Below are 13,591 nucleotides of genomic sequence, written 5' to 3'. Positions count from 1 at the left end.
CCAAACTTACCCTTCTCCTCAGTTTTCTTAATTTTATAGGACATGCATTAAATTTTACTTTATCTTATCTTGTTTATTTTAATTACACACTTGGTAGCAGAAAGGGTAAGGGTTTGAACTATAAAAATGATAATAAATGATTGACTTCCAGGGTTAATTGAATGCAATTTGAATATTTTTCTCTTCTTGTTTTTACACAGTCATGTACTAGGGCACCTCAGTTGATAAGACTATATGTAGATATCCTGTGTGCCCTAAAATGGTACAAAAGAGGTATCACTGGCAGTTTTGAATAAAAGTGCTTAAAAAATGTGTCACAGAATTTTTTTTTTATAAATCCCCAAGAATCCTAATGTCCTTTACAAGTGACTATACTTTCAAAGAATCATTAATGTACTGCTGGCTCTTTGTCACTAGAATAAGGAGAGCTATGCAGAAAATGAAAAAATATACTTTCCAAAGGTCAGTGGAAATTGAAAGGGAATATATGTGTGGTCACCTTGGGTTGCGTAGTCAGCATGAGCTATTTCTTTGAAGAGTGGTCAGTATTACCTGCATCAGCTGTTAGGTTAGACTGAACTACCACTTCATATCCCTTAGAGACTGGAACTTTCAGGGTTACTTTTTTGTAGTTACTCTACAGTTTTGACTTCTAAGAGAAAGTCAGGTAATTCCTCACCTTGGACCAAGTAATTTTGCCCATGGCAAAGGCAGAAGGTCCATCATCCTCTTAAGAACAGATCATAGTATTAAGGTGAGCCTGTGACTTCTTCTGTTATCCCTTCACCTTTCTCAAGGATTTGTACATAACAGGGTTGGTGAAAGGCCCCTTACATAGATCGGAGATAAAACCCAACTGCAATACTTACTGTCTTGCTCTATTATTTTTGAACGGTATTGAAAAGCAAATTTATAATGCACATGATTATTTTAAACCTTCCTCCAGATACACAGGATGATAAGGAAAGAACTAAAAAATATGGAGCATTTATACGTACTCTTCCAGGGGTCAACAGAGCAACACTTGCAGCTATAATTGAACATCTCTACAGGTGAGTGGATTGATCAGAGTCCTAGCTCTGCTTATGGTAAGTGGAGACATAGAGTTGGTTGTTTTTTCTGGCAGTATTACCACTTGAGCCACACTTCCATCCTAACAAATTTTAATAAATACAATTTTACAGCATGCCACATGAACTTTCAGAAGTAGAGTTTGAGTGATTCATTGTATATTAAACCAGCAGTCTATAACTCCAGTTTGTCTTGTGAGGATCATGTTTTGTTTTGGAGAACTCTATTCTCTCTTTCTTATCAGTTTACAGCTTATCTGACCACTGATATTTTGGTATAGATTGTTCATTTAGTTGGAAAAATTTTAAATCAAAACAGTTTTTATAGCAGAATAGGCATAAAGGTATGTTGTATTTGGAAGAGATGAAGAATATAATATTGGCTTGAGGAATAAGGAGGAAGAGGATGTTTGAAAACAACATGTTACGTTACAAAGGAAAGGTTAGTTTCTGTGTGTTCAGTTCAGCAAGAATTATAACAAGTGTAAATTTTGCTGAAGGAATATATTGTAGCTCCCTGCATGAATGAAATATTTCAATGTAGGAATTTCTATAAAGCCAAATTCTAATAAAAGTACATATCAGAGTCTGGATTTAGAAATAATGCATACTGGGTTGCCTTTCCTCTTTATCCTTTTCAACCAGGACTTTACTGCACATATATTCTATTATTGTAAAGCTAATTTTTTTATGGTTTGTTTTTTGGCCTTAGGGATTGTGCATGCTAAACCAATGCTCTACTAGTGATTTATTTCCCAAGCCTATGAACCTAATACAATTTAAATTTTATTGTAGAGGTGATAAACAGAGGAGTTATAGTTACATAATTCAGGAGGTGGTTCACAGAGGGTTATAATTACCTAATTCAGGTAATAAGCACATTTCTTATTGAAAAGTGTTACCCACTACCTCCCACTTTTTCCCCATGACCAACCAAAAAAGAAAAAAAAAACCCTGATACTCCTATCGTATCCAACAAACACAGTTTATAAGATAATGGAGTAAATTTTAATACAGAGAATTTTAGCTCACAGCATGGAATTAGGCAGCAGAGTGAGTGTTTTATTGTGTATTGACGTACGAGGAATATCTCCTTTATCCCCATTCTTCACAGATAGAGTCATGAACTGGGTTGGCAAAGAGATGGGTGCATAGCTGGCTGCAGGGAGGTGCATCTGTATTCCCAGCTGCTCAGGAGTTTGAGACAGAAGAATTGAGTCCAAGAGTTGAAGGCCAGACTAGAGACCATTATGGGCAGCATAGTGAGACCCTGACTGCGAGGAAAAGAAATGTAGGTAGATAAGTATAAAAAAAAAACTGAAAGATAGCTCATGGGACATAGAGGTAATTGGAGGAGGCCGGGAAAGGCCGTGTATACCATGTAAAAGCATTTCATGACCGAATCTATTTTAGCGAAGTAGGCCTCTGTGATGGGATTGGTAAGAAAGAGGCAAAGGAACTAATTAGGGAGCCCTTTCCTTTGGGCTTTAATGAGAAAGGATCGAGTAGGCTTATTATGGAACACTTGAGACTCCTGTGCCTGGAGAGAAACAAATTCTACACTGTACCCAGTTTATTGCAGAAATTAAGGCAGTCACAGAAATTAAAGATAGGAGAGGCAAAGAGGTTAGAGTGGTGGATGAATATTAAGAAGTCTCAGAAAAGGCAAGAGCATTTGATCGTATCATCAGAAGTCTGAATGGTCAATTTGGGTAAGGTCAGGTTGATGTAGCATTTAATTCAATTCCTACACTAGATAAAAGATCACTTCTGCTCTCGGTGCCATCCACTTAATTCCACTCCCCAGATATTTGTTATGCACTACAGTGTGATTAGAGCAAGAGCCTCTTACTGAGATGCTGAGCGATTCTAGCAACAGATGCAGGCATGGAGATAAATTTCCTGGATGTTTACAATCTAGTGTGATAAAAATACAGAAGTGGTTTTGAGAGGGCTTCGGCAATTGTTACATCCTCCTTTATTAAATTCCAATGTGTTTTGCATCTTGTAAATCATATATGATGATTGTACTTGCTTTATCTGTCTCTGCTATGCAAGTTTGCATTTTATTATGGATATCTTACATTATCATATATATTACTATCATGTTTACCTACTTTTCCTTGGTACCTGCTAAGATCTATATCCTGTATAGACAAGAGCACATAGCTTGGAGTTTTGCCATATTTCTTTAATGGAGTTTACACTTGGTCTTTTTTAGTTTGTATTTTTAAGTTTTCCAAATGCAATTAAATACAGGTGAACAGCTGCTCTCTATGCACTCAGTGATAAGTAAACAGAGCCTATTAACAGATACCTCCCCTTGAATTTCCTGTCTACTGCATTTTTGGTATTGTAACTCTTTCCTTGCTTAGAGTGATGGCTGTCATTTGATGCAATCTGTTTGTTCATATTTTTTACTTTAAAGGCATTCTTAGTTGTATCCAGGAAAAATATAGTTACATATTTAAATTGTGTTTTTTCTTTTAAGATATAATGTTCTGTTTTAAGTAACGATATAAACACATGCTGAGAAGGTTCTTATGCTGGTAGGTGCTTAATGAAAAATTTAGCTCAGTCTTGAGTCTAAAATTTGGAACTATCCTCATGCGTATTCTCATTTCCTTCTTTGCTACTTATCTCTGGCCCTTTCTCTCTTTTCATTTATGCGATAGCCCCATAAGACATTTTACACCACTCTGCTTGCACTTTTTTTTTTTTTTTAATGGATTGGCTCCAAGTTGATTCATTGAAACTGATTGGATTGGTCAGTCTATCCTCTAACCAAATAACACATTCTATTTGGTCATTTGTGTATAATCTTTTTTAAGACTAATTTTTTTAATTTGTTATGTTCTACTAGACTTTCAGCTGTGTTGAAAGGAAGCATATATTTTTATTTAAATGACTACAGTACCCGTTATATTTAAGAACCTCAGTATGTTTGTCTTAAAAGATGAAAAATGAGTATTTTGGTTTGTAGTTCTTTAGAATTTTGAAATGGAAATGTGTCATGATAAGGTATATTTTTCTCTTACAGGGTTCAGAAATGCTCAGAAATCAATCACATGAATGCCCATAATTTGGCCTTGGTTTTTTCATCCTGTTTGTTTCAAACTGAGGGACAAACTAGTGATGAAGTGAATGTAATTGAGGACCTAATTAATAATTATGTTGAAATATTTGAGGTAAATATTTTATATCCTGCTTTTGTTAAGATGTTTTTGATGTTGCTGTTTGCCGAGAAAGGCACATATTTCCAAGTGTAATTATTTAGGTTTTTGTAAATATTTACCAATAGGAAACACAAAGGGATGTATATTTTCTTTACATGTTTTTAATATATAAGTAGTTTTTTTTAAGCTATAGGCATTCATTTAAATCTGGACACTTTTCATGTCATTACTGTTTTAAGTATTTGATTTTATAGTTTAGAATTTTATGGAGTTTATATTTTCATTATTTTACTAGTATACTACAATAATGTGATACGTTTATATTGAAAAAAATAAAAATAGAGAAAATAAGCCCAGGATTTCTATATATATGTCAGGTCTGGGTCTGTGCTCCAGATCATCACTAAACTAACTGACTTGTCAGTTTTTTGAGCCTTCCACTTAATGGTATTTGTAGGATTTGTCTTAGGTAGGTGTCAGTATAAATGATGAAACAAAATGATGTAGATGATAGGTATTATCTATAGAGTTCTTATAACTTCTTATTGTCAATTATCACAAAATACCTTGGCAAAGGGGAAGGAACCATATTATTGAAATAACAATTTTATTTTAATTCTTAGTTGGACATCAGAATTACATTTTCTTTTTCTTCAATCTCTTCCTTATTTCTTCCTGTTTGTCCACTGTATTTGATCAACAGCAACTTCTTGGCAGTAATCAGAAAAAAAAAAATGTGGCTTTACATGCTGTCTTTATTTTCAAGTTTGGTACCATTTCATTAATAAAAAAATTAAATGCTTATTTTTAAAGTTATGTTAAACCCAAATTTATGTGAAGATTAGAGATTTAAATGAGCACATAATGAACATTTTGGTTTGAGAGAAGAGCTTTATTTCTCAATTGATTTGAGAAGCCAATCATCTGCCCCTTGTAAAGTTTCATATCCTTAGCAATGGAGCTTCTCGGGTTGGAATTTATAGTGTGGGAATGTCCAAACAGGTTCTGAACTTTATGAGATTTGTAACTTCTTGGCTATATATGTGCCTTTAGCTGTGCAGGCTCATGCTGATTAAGATGGCCATTCTCATTTGTTTGTACCTTGTTGGTATTTAAATTCTGAAGAGTTATGTTAGGATGAGTGCCATAGCTCCATATATTCTACATTATTAGAATGTCCCAAATTATATTTTAAACAGGTTAAAGAAGACCAAGTGAAACAAATGGACATAGAAAATAGCTTTATTACCAAGTGGAAAGACACTCAAGTGAGTAGTATTAGTTAGATCTCTAAAGAATGAAAGAAAAAAAAACACTTTGTTTATGCGTATTTTCAGGTTCCAATTTGGAGCAAAGTAGAAATAATGATACAAATAAATAAAGAACCTTTGTAAAGTAATGGGCTAATTCTGTATCCTGATAAACACATGCAAAATCTGTTACATAACTTTTAACTATGTGGAAAAGATGTATTTTATCAACATTTATAAAAGAAACGTAATTGGTAATGTCATTGGATTTCAAAGGAAGCATTTAAAGCCAAAGAAACACTTGAATCAATTCAGACAGCGTGATTATTCTCACCATAATAATAATTATAAATTATGTCTTACATACTTCTGTTCTTCATGTTCTCAAATGATTACATTGAGAGACTTTCTGATGTTATCTTTGTAACACACATGTAAAATTTTTCATTTGAATCAACTTTTCTAAATCCTGTCTTATTTTCCTCAGTCCTATTTAATTAGATTTGTGTCAACAAGTTTCACTATTCTTTCTAAGGTAACCAATCTAACCTTGCTTGATGAATCGTAGATCATCTTAAGGTTGATCCTGAATCGTCTTCTAGTCACTAGGAATTATAGTAGATTCTTTGGTCCTGTGTAAATAATAGAAAAGTGTGGGATGTATTCTGTTTACTGTTGTACTCAGATAATAAGGCAGATTCTTCTTTGTTAGTCAGACCCTAAATTTGCTTTAGTTCTGAAATGTATTACTTCTAATTAGGGAAATTATTGGGAGCTGAGGAAATGCTAAGTAGAAATACTGTATTGTGCTGGGGACTAGTGTGCTCACACCTGTATCCTAGCTACTCAAGAAGCTGAAATCTGAGGATCATGGTTCAAAGCCAACCCAGTTAGAAAAGTACAGTTAACCACCAAAAATCTGGATGTGAAGCTGTGGCTCAACTGGTAGCGCATTAGCTGTGAGTGAAAAACTCAGGGGTAGGGCACAGGCCCTGAGTTCAAACCCCAGAACCAACACACATACAGAGTATACACACTGTACACACACCACACACATACATACATATATAAAAAATTAATTTATTTAAATTATTGCCTTGATTTGTCTGAAATAATGAAAATTATAGTAGAGTTAACTTCCACACTAAAAATGCTCACTCAATATCAGTATTTTTTATTTTATTGAATATTTTTATTTATTGAATGCTTCCACTTCAGTGCCAGTAAGAATAAGAAAACAATTAATGATTTGTAAAGAAAAGTAAAAATGTTTTAGACATTGATTCTTTTGCTTGAATTTTTCTTTAAACCATTCACAACTATCCTCCAGAGTTTGTGTGTGTGTGTGTGTGTGTGTGTGTGTGTGTAGGTGTGTCTTCATAATATCTGTTTGAATGAATTATATTTTATTGTATGCTTTAATCTGATTTTTTTCTGTTTGCTTTTTTCTTTCTAAAAAAATTAAAATGTGTCCTTCCTGGATTGTTATTTATGCAAATGATAAAACTAAAATTTTAACAGTCTTTTAATTCCTAGAATTTTCATGTAGAATTAAAAGTGAGGAAGGTTAGAAATTAAACTTCAATATATCTATAGGTGCATAATAATTAGGAATATTTCTTTAAAGTACATTTTAAAATATTCCCTCCATAAATTGTCTCATTAGATTTTATATTGAGAGAAACTTAACTACAGAATGAATTATCATTTTTAAAATGTTGGGTAATGGAGGTTATTATGAAGTGGTTTTCTGGCAAAAGGTACTCAAATATTTTTCATGGATTTTTTTGATATTTTTTAACTTCCATTATATTGCTTTATGTAGTTATATCTTTTTTTGGAGGGGGGTTCCGGTCGTGGGGCCCGAACTCTGGGCCTTGGCGCTGTCCCTCAGCTCTTCAGCTCAAGGCTAGCACTCTACCACTTGAGACACAGCGCCACTTCTTGATTTTTTCTTTTTGCTTATGTGGTGCTGAGGAATCGAACCCAGGGCTTCATGCATGCAAGGCAAGCACTCTACCACTGAGCCACCTTCCCAGCCCCTGTAGTTATAACTTATGCTTCTGTTTTTTGAATTATATCGTTTGCTCAGTCCATCTTCTTTAATATAGTGACCAAATTACTACTCTTAAGTGATTACGCAAAGAAAATTAGAATAAAAATTTGCCTTTATTATATCACTTTACTTTTTTCTTATGAAATTTACTTGTTGTTTGAATATAGCTTTGATATAATTTATCTTCTAATTTCAGTGTTTAGATACATCATTAAAAAAAAATGGTGATCTTTTTGAGTTGGAGGAGTGGTTTGAGATGAGATCTCTCCGCTATGTAGCCCAGGTTGGCCTTAAACTTGGACTCCTCCTTCTTGAGCCTCCCAAGAATTGCAACACTGACACTCATTAGCAGGCCTAGTAGTGAAACGTTTGTTCTTTTAATCACTAATTGTATGCACACAGTATTCTTAGAATGAAAATTACACATGGCTCATTTTCTTCCCTCGTTTTCTCCTTACTTTGTTGATGTACACTTCCACAAAAGGCTCAATCTCAGGATAGCCAGATTAGTTATTACAGTAAAAGTATAAGAGTGTTAGGAGAAGTTTAAATGCCTGTGTAAGAGATTTAACAAAATCACATTGTGATGATTGCTGCTGTTGATTACATTTGTGTAGCTCCCTTGTCCTTCATCAGTTGAACATGCGTCATATTTGCCGACAGTCTAATGAGTTGATTTCCTTGTCATAAGATTCTGAGAAATGTGACTAGGAGTGTAACCGTGTCGTATGTGTGCATTCTGACATACTTCTGTGTGCTCCCTTCTCACCCTTGTGCTTTCTAGGTTTCCCAGGCTGGAGATTTGCTCATAGAAGTGTATGTAGAAAGAAAGGGACCTGATTGTAGTACTATAATTCGGGTAAGTCCTAAAGAAGGATGTAGAGTGCTATTGAAAACACTATTTTAAGTGTTTGCATTAATTTACACGCTTTGTATTTTGTGTGACCTCTCCATTACTAATGTTAAAGTATAGTTTCATTTATGAATCCATAACAAGTTATTACAATTATGCACACTTCTCACATTATTTAGATATATTTTGATGAGTAAAAACTGAACATGAAACTACTACTTCACCTACTCTTAAAAACATAATAAAAACTCTTGAAGTATATTTAGAAGTATTCATTTAGTATTGCTTTTTTTTTCAAAAACCTTTTAGTTAAATTTGTCTCTGGTGACCATTATCTTGATCCATGGTACATGGAAACAGCTAATCTCTCAAGTCTGCAGAATTTAAACTGGTAATAAAAGATACTAAGCCCACAACACAAACCTAAACAACATAATCCAAACATAGTGTAAGTTTTACATTACATAAAGTAATGATACCTAAATTGAAGGTCTAGGCGCTCATGAGAAAACTTTTGGATTTCTCCTTTGGGGTTCTCTTGTGGTTTCCATTTTCTACTTCAAAAAACACATTTTTCAGTAATTGCTATTAATTTTACAAACTTACATAGTGCTATAAAAACAGTTAAATCAATGCAGATTGAAAGATCATTGAAATGGTGCATCTGCTGTTCGTATTACTTGAAGTTTTCCATTTCTTTTCCACCTTTTTAAGTTTATATTTTGTTGAGTGTTTTAAAAATAGAAAACCATGGACTTCATTAAGTGGACTTCATTACCCTTTTCCAAAAGACAACCCTTAAATTCCATATAAAGACAAACGGTAGCCAGTGTGAGTCAACTTTAGTAAAATTATCTTTGTTTATTTGAATATATGCCAAAGACTTTAATACATCTATGGGAGACTTTAGAGAACATTTCTAGGAAATTTTCAGATGGGGATGTATTTCTTTTAACTAAAAACCATTCTGACACAGTACTCTCAATCTTAGAAAACCTTCATTTTTTATTGAATATTATCACTAAATTAGAACTGAAGAAATTCATCTTGATATTTACCAGACTGCATTCAAGATTGGCAAAAAAAAAAAAGATCACATCAAAAACTGCTAAGTCCCTGAAGAGGCGATATGCTTATGCAGTGGCCTCAGGCTCTGGGACCCTTGTGAATCTGAGCCTTAGGCTGGCACTGCAGACTCTGCCCTACGCCCCAAAATGCTGGCTCCGGGGTACTTGGGTATCCTACCATCTGTCACTTGGCATGGCAAGGCACAACACTACCAAAACCCTGGGGCTTCTTGGCAAGACAGATAGTATTCAGTTGACTGTGCATAAGTTAGGGCCAAGACTAGATAAATGAAGTCACTCTCTACTCTTAATTATAGTACCAACAATGAAAAGTTTTAGTCTGAGGTGATTATTGGATTTGTTGTCTGTCTAATGAATGTCTTCTCTTCTGAGTGATCTAATTGCTCACTGAGACAGAGGTTTTTTTAAAATAATATTTATAGTAATATCAGTTTATACTAAAAAGTACTATATTTTAATGGATAAGAAATGAACATACTATTTCTTCATGTACTTAGAGAAGCTAGTTTTACCAATTCTAGGAAGAGTCTCAGAGTATTTCTTTTTTTTTAGCGGGAGGAATATTCCTATCCTAGTGTAAGGCTACTTCTGTATGTGACATACTTTTTAAAGAAATATTACTTTCTTATAGATATCTCCTGTGATGGAAGCAGAAGAATTAACTAATGATATATTAGCAATAAAAAATATCATTCCAACAAAAGGTGATGTTTGGGCCACATTTGAAGTCATTGAAAATGAAGAACTAGGTAAGTGATTTTCATATTAGGAATTCCTACATTCCTTATACTGTGAAGTACTATGAGGAAATACTGTTTTGGAGATGCCCTGGCTAGATTAATGGGTCATTGTGAATTTCCTTGTACAATAGTGCCTGTTGAAATACATTGCTGTATGTTGTCTCTGTGAGATTGCCTTCCTATGAATCTACTAATCAAAACAATTAGTTTATTTTGTTACCTATAAAATATAGTATAATTTGGCATCTGTGTTGTTGTTTCTTCATGAGATAGGACCCTATTCATAAAAAACAATTTGATTTATAGTGATACTCTAAATTTTACTATCAGCATCAACATCATTACTGTATACTGCTTGTTTAACAAGAACAATCAATGCTTATTTGAAAGGTGACCAACTAGTCTTAAAAACAAATTAAAAAAACAGTTAAGATTTACAAAAATTTCTTTTTTGGCTTTCTCATTTTCCTCTATTGTATCAAATATTTTATCATCTGTCTTTTATTTCAAAGAAACTGAAGGTTACAAAGAGACATTTTAAAAACACCTTGACTCTCTGGATGGGCAAGTGCTGAATAAGCTTCACGTTCTAATGACATCATTTGGTTTTAAAGACCTCTAGGAAAAAATAATAAGTTGCAGAATGTCTTTGTACCTTGACCATCTGTCTAGTTGATACCTACTGAGGTCTTGGGACCCTTTCAAGTATAGCTGTCAACCTGCCAAAAGAAACCTTGCCACCCTCAAGCTCAAAATAAAAATTAATATTCAATGTTGAAATACCCAAGGGTGTACTATCACAAGTTTTGAAGTCAGTAGGAGAATGAAATGGGATTATCAAGTACTTTGTCTTTCATTAGTCCATCTTTAAATTTTTATTACTTTATTTCTTTGGGTCATGTACAATTTTTTAAAGATGTAACTTGAATTAAAATGTTATTTTATTCAGTGTATGTGGCCCAGGTCCAGTGACCTTAGGACTTGAGTGTCAGTTTTCAGTTTCTCCTCTACTTGGATTGTATCCTCTTCATGGAGATTGTCCTGGTAGATGTCTCTTGTGACCCCTAACTGTCCAGACCAGTTGATTTGCTTCAGGCTTCACTTTCCTGACCCACCATGGCATGGATTGCTAATGACCTTTAACATTTCCTTTTATGATCTCCATTCTGTTTTCACTGTTTCCTGTTTTTTTTTCTCGAATCTTTCATCATTTAGTATTATTTGTAGTTTTTTATTCTCTCTACCTCAAAAGTGTTTGGTTTCCTTGCTCCACTTTCTTCTTGCAATCTGTTCTCATTTTATACATTCCTTTGTAGATATTTTCTTTGGGTCTTTGTGCCTGACTTGCCTATGTAAGCTAATATTTCCCATGTATTTGTATATTTGTATCTATTCCCCTTCCCACCTGCTCACCAAATTGAAATCCAGATTCAGACTTTACCCCATGTTGTTTTGTCTCTTTGTAGTTCCTAGCACCTAGATTTATATTTTTTCCTCTTGATGGCAGCTTATGGGTAGCACATTAGAATTTCATCTTTTCTTGTTTTATTTTGTCTCCAGTGTCCAGCACAGGGCTGGATACATGATAGCCATATAATTAAAATCTATTGCATAGGTAAAGCAGATTATTATGTGTCCATCCAGTACAGACATAACAGTTTTAAAAAATACATTCATTTAAGTAAAGGACTAAACCTAACCACTGGTAAAATATAACTGTTGGCATTATTGTGGAATTAACTTTCCTAAGCATATAGTTATAGTTTTCCTACATTTAATTCTTTCTGTTTTCTCATTCTATAGCCTATTTCAAGGTCCATTTTACATGTGCTTTCTTCTAGAATCACACAAGATGCACACACTTGGCACATGGTCTCTTTGTGATTAGTCACATAGAGATTTATAGTACTGCGAATTCTGACCTGTAGAATTATTGTATATAATATATATTATACTTATATAATATAGAATATTTTATATATTAAGTACTATATTATATGTATTAGGTACTATCTTTGACTATTACATTTTTAGGACATTTACTGGAAGTTTTAGGTCTTCATATCCCTTACATTCTGATGCAGAATGTACTCTTCTAAAGTTAGAGTTTTAATTTACTTGGAATAGAAATGAAACAGATGCATTCTGGAGCTAAGTCACTTGGATTGTGGTTCCTTTTATAGATGTATCCAAATGTGTAAGGCACAAGCAGAGTGAACCCTCCTTGTACACAAGAAGGACCTCTAGGAAATTTTTTTGCCCTGGTGATGCCTTGGACAGCAATGTTCTCCGCATACTTACACTTCTGTTGGATTTTAAGAAATTTATTTCAGAATCACACATTTAAGATTGTACTTCTTTCTCTACCACACTTGTCCTCTTATGTAGGATCAGAACAAAGCATGCCTCTGTACATAGCGTTGAAGCTCTGTGCCTTTGGCCACTGGTCCTTCTGACTGGGGTGACTGAGCCAAATTGATGAGGATAGAAAGACTAGTTTATAGCTTAGAAAAGCATTGCTTTCTATCTGGAATTACTTTCCACTTGGAAAGACAGGAGTGGTTTGCCCTGAACAGGACTATGAAATAGCATGTGATGACCAGCAACAAAGGCGAAGGTTGGATTAGGTTTTTGTTGATTCCTTTCTCTAATAAAAAAGAAAGAAAATATTTTTTCAGGAAAATACAAAAAGGCAAGGTGACAGAAAATTGTTTTGATTTGTGAATTCTGAACTATATGCACTAAAGAAGACCAGAATCTGAAGAGGAAAGAAGGATGGCCAATAGACACATGAACAAATGCTCAACCTCCCTAGCGATACAAGAAATGCAAATCAAAACAACATTGAGATACCACCTCACCCCAGTTAGAATGGCTAAAATCAAGAACTCTAATAACAACAGATGCTGGAGGGATGTGGACAGAAGGGAACCTTACTGAATTGTTGGTGGGAGTGTAAATCACTTTGTTCAATCACTTTGAAAAGCAGTCTGGAGGTTCCTCAAAAGACTCCACATAAAGCTCTCCTATGACCCAGCAATCCCACTTTTGGGGATTTACCCAAATGTTCACAAACAAGACCACACTAAAGCTACCAGCATGACTATGTTTATTGCAGCATTATTTACTATAGCTAAGATATGGAACCAACCCAGATGCCCCTCAGTAGATGAATGGATCAAGAAAATGTGGTATATATACACAATGGAATCCTAAGCCTCCATCAGAAAGAATGGCATTGCCCCATTTGTTAGGAAATGGAAAGACTTGGAAAAAATTATATTAAGTGAAGTAAGCCAGGCCCAAAGAAACATAGGTCCCATGGTTTCCCTTATTTGCAATATCTAGTATATGCCTG

At 34.2% G+C, this 13,591-nt stretch overlaps 1 protein-coding gene across 2 annotated transcripts in view; it reads left to right on the top strand.

The window, feature by feature from the left end:
* Arap2 (ArfGAP with RhoGAP domain, ankyrin repeat and PH domain 2) overlaps nt 1-13,591 on the top strand; it is a 138,664-nt gene that overhangs the window by 92,107 nt on the left and 32,966 nt on the right. The window contains exons 21-25 of one of the 2 annotated variants that reach the window (XM_042678251.1): nt 947-1,052; nt 4,111-4,258; nt 5,446-5,514; nt 8,337-8,411; nt 10,125-10,242. In XM_042678251.1, coding sequence (XP_042534185.1) covers nt 947-1,052; nt 4,111-4,258; nt 5,446-5,514; nt 8,337-8,411; nt 10,125-10,242 — 516 coding nt within the window. The remainder of the gene's footprint in view (nt 1-946; nt 1,053-4,110; nt 4,259-5,445; nt 5,515-8,336; nt 8,412-10,124; nt 10,243-13,591) is intronic. The other variant, XM_042678252.1, reaches the window with a different exon arrangement.

The sequence above is a fragment of the Dipodomys spectabilis genome, unplaced genomic scaffold (assembly GCF_019054845.1).
Source record: "Dipodomys spectabilis isolate Male_0828 unplaced genomic scaffold, ASM1905484v1 ptg000043l, whole genome shotgun sequence".
NCBI classification, from domain to species: domain Eukaryota; kingdom Metazoa; phylum Chordata; class Mammalia; order Rodentia; family Heteromyidae; genus Dipodomys; species Dipodomys spectabilis.
Note: the sequence above shows the minus strand (reverse complement) of the source record. Positions and strands in the feature narration are given on the sequence as shown.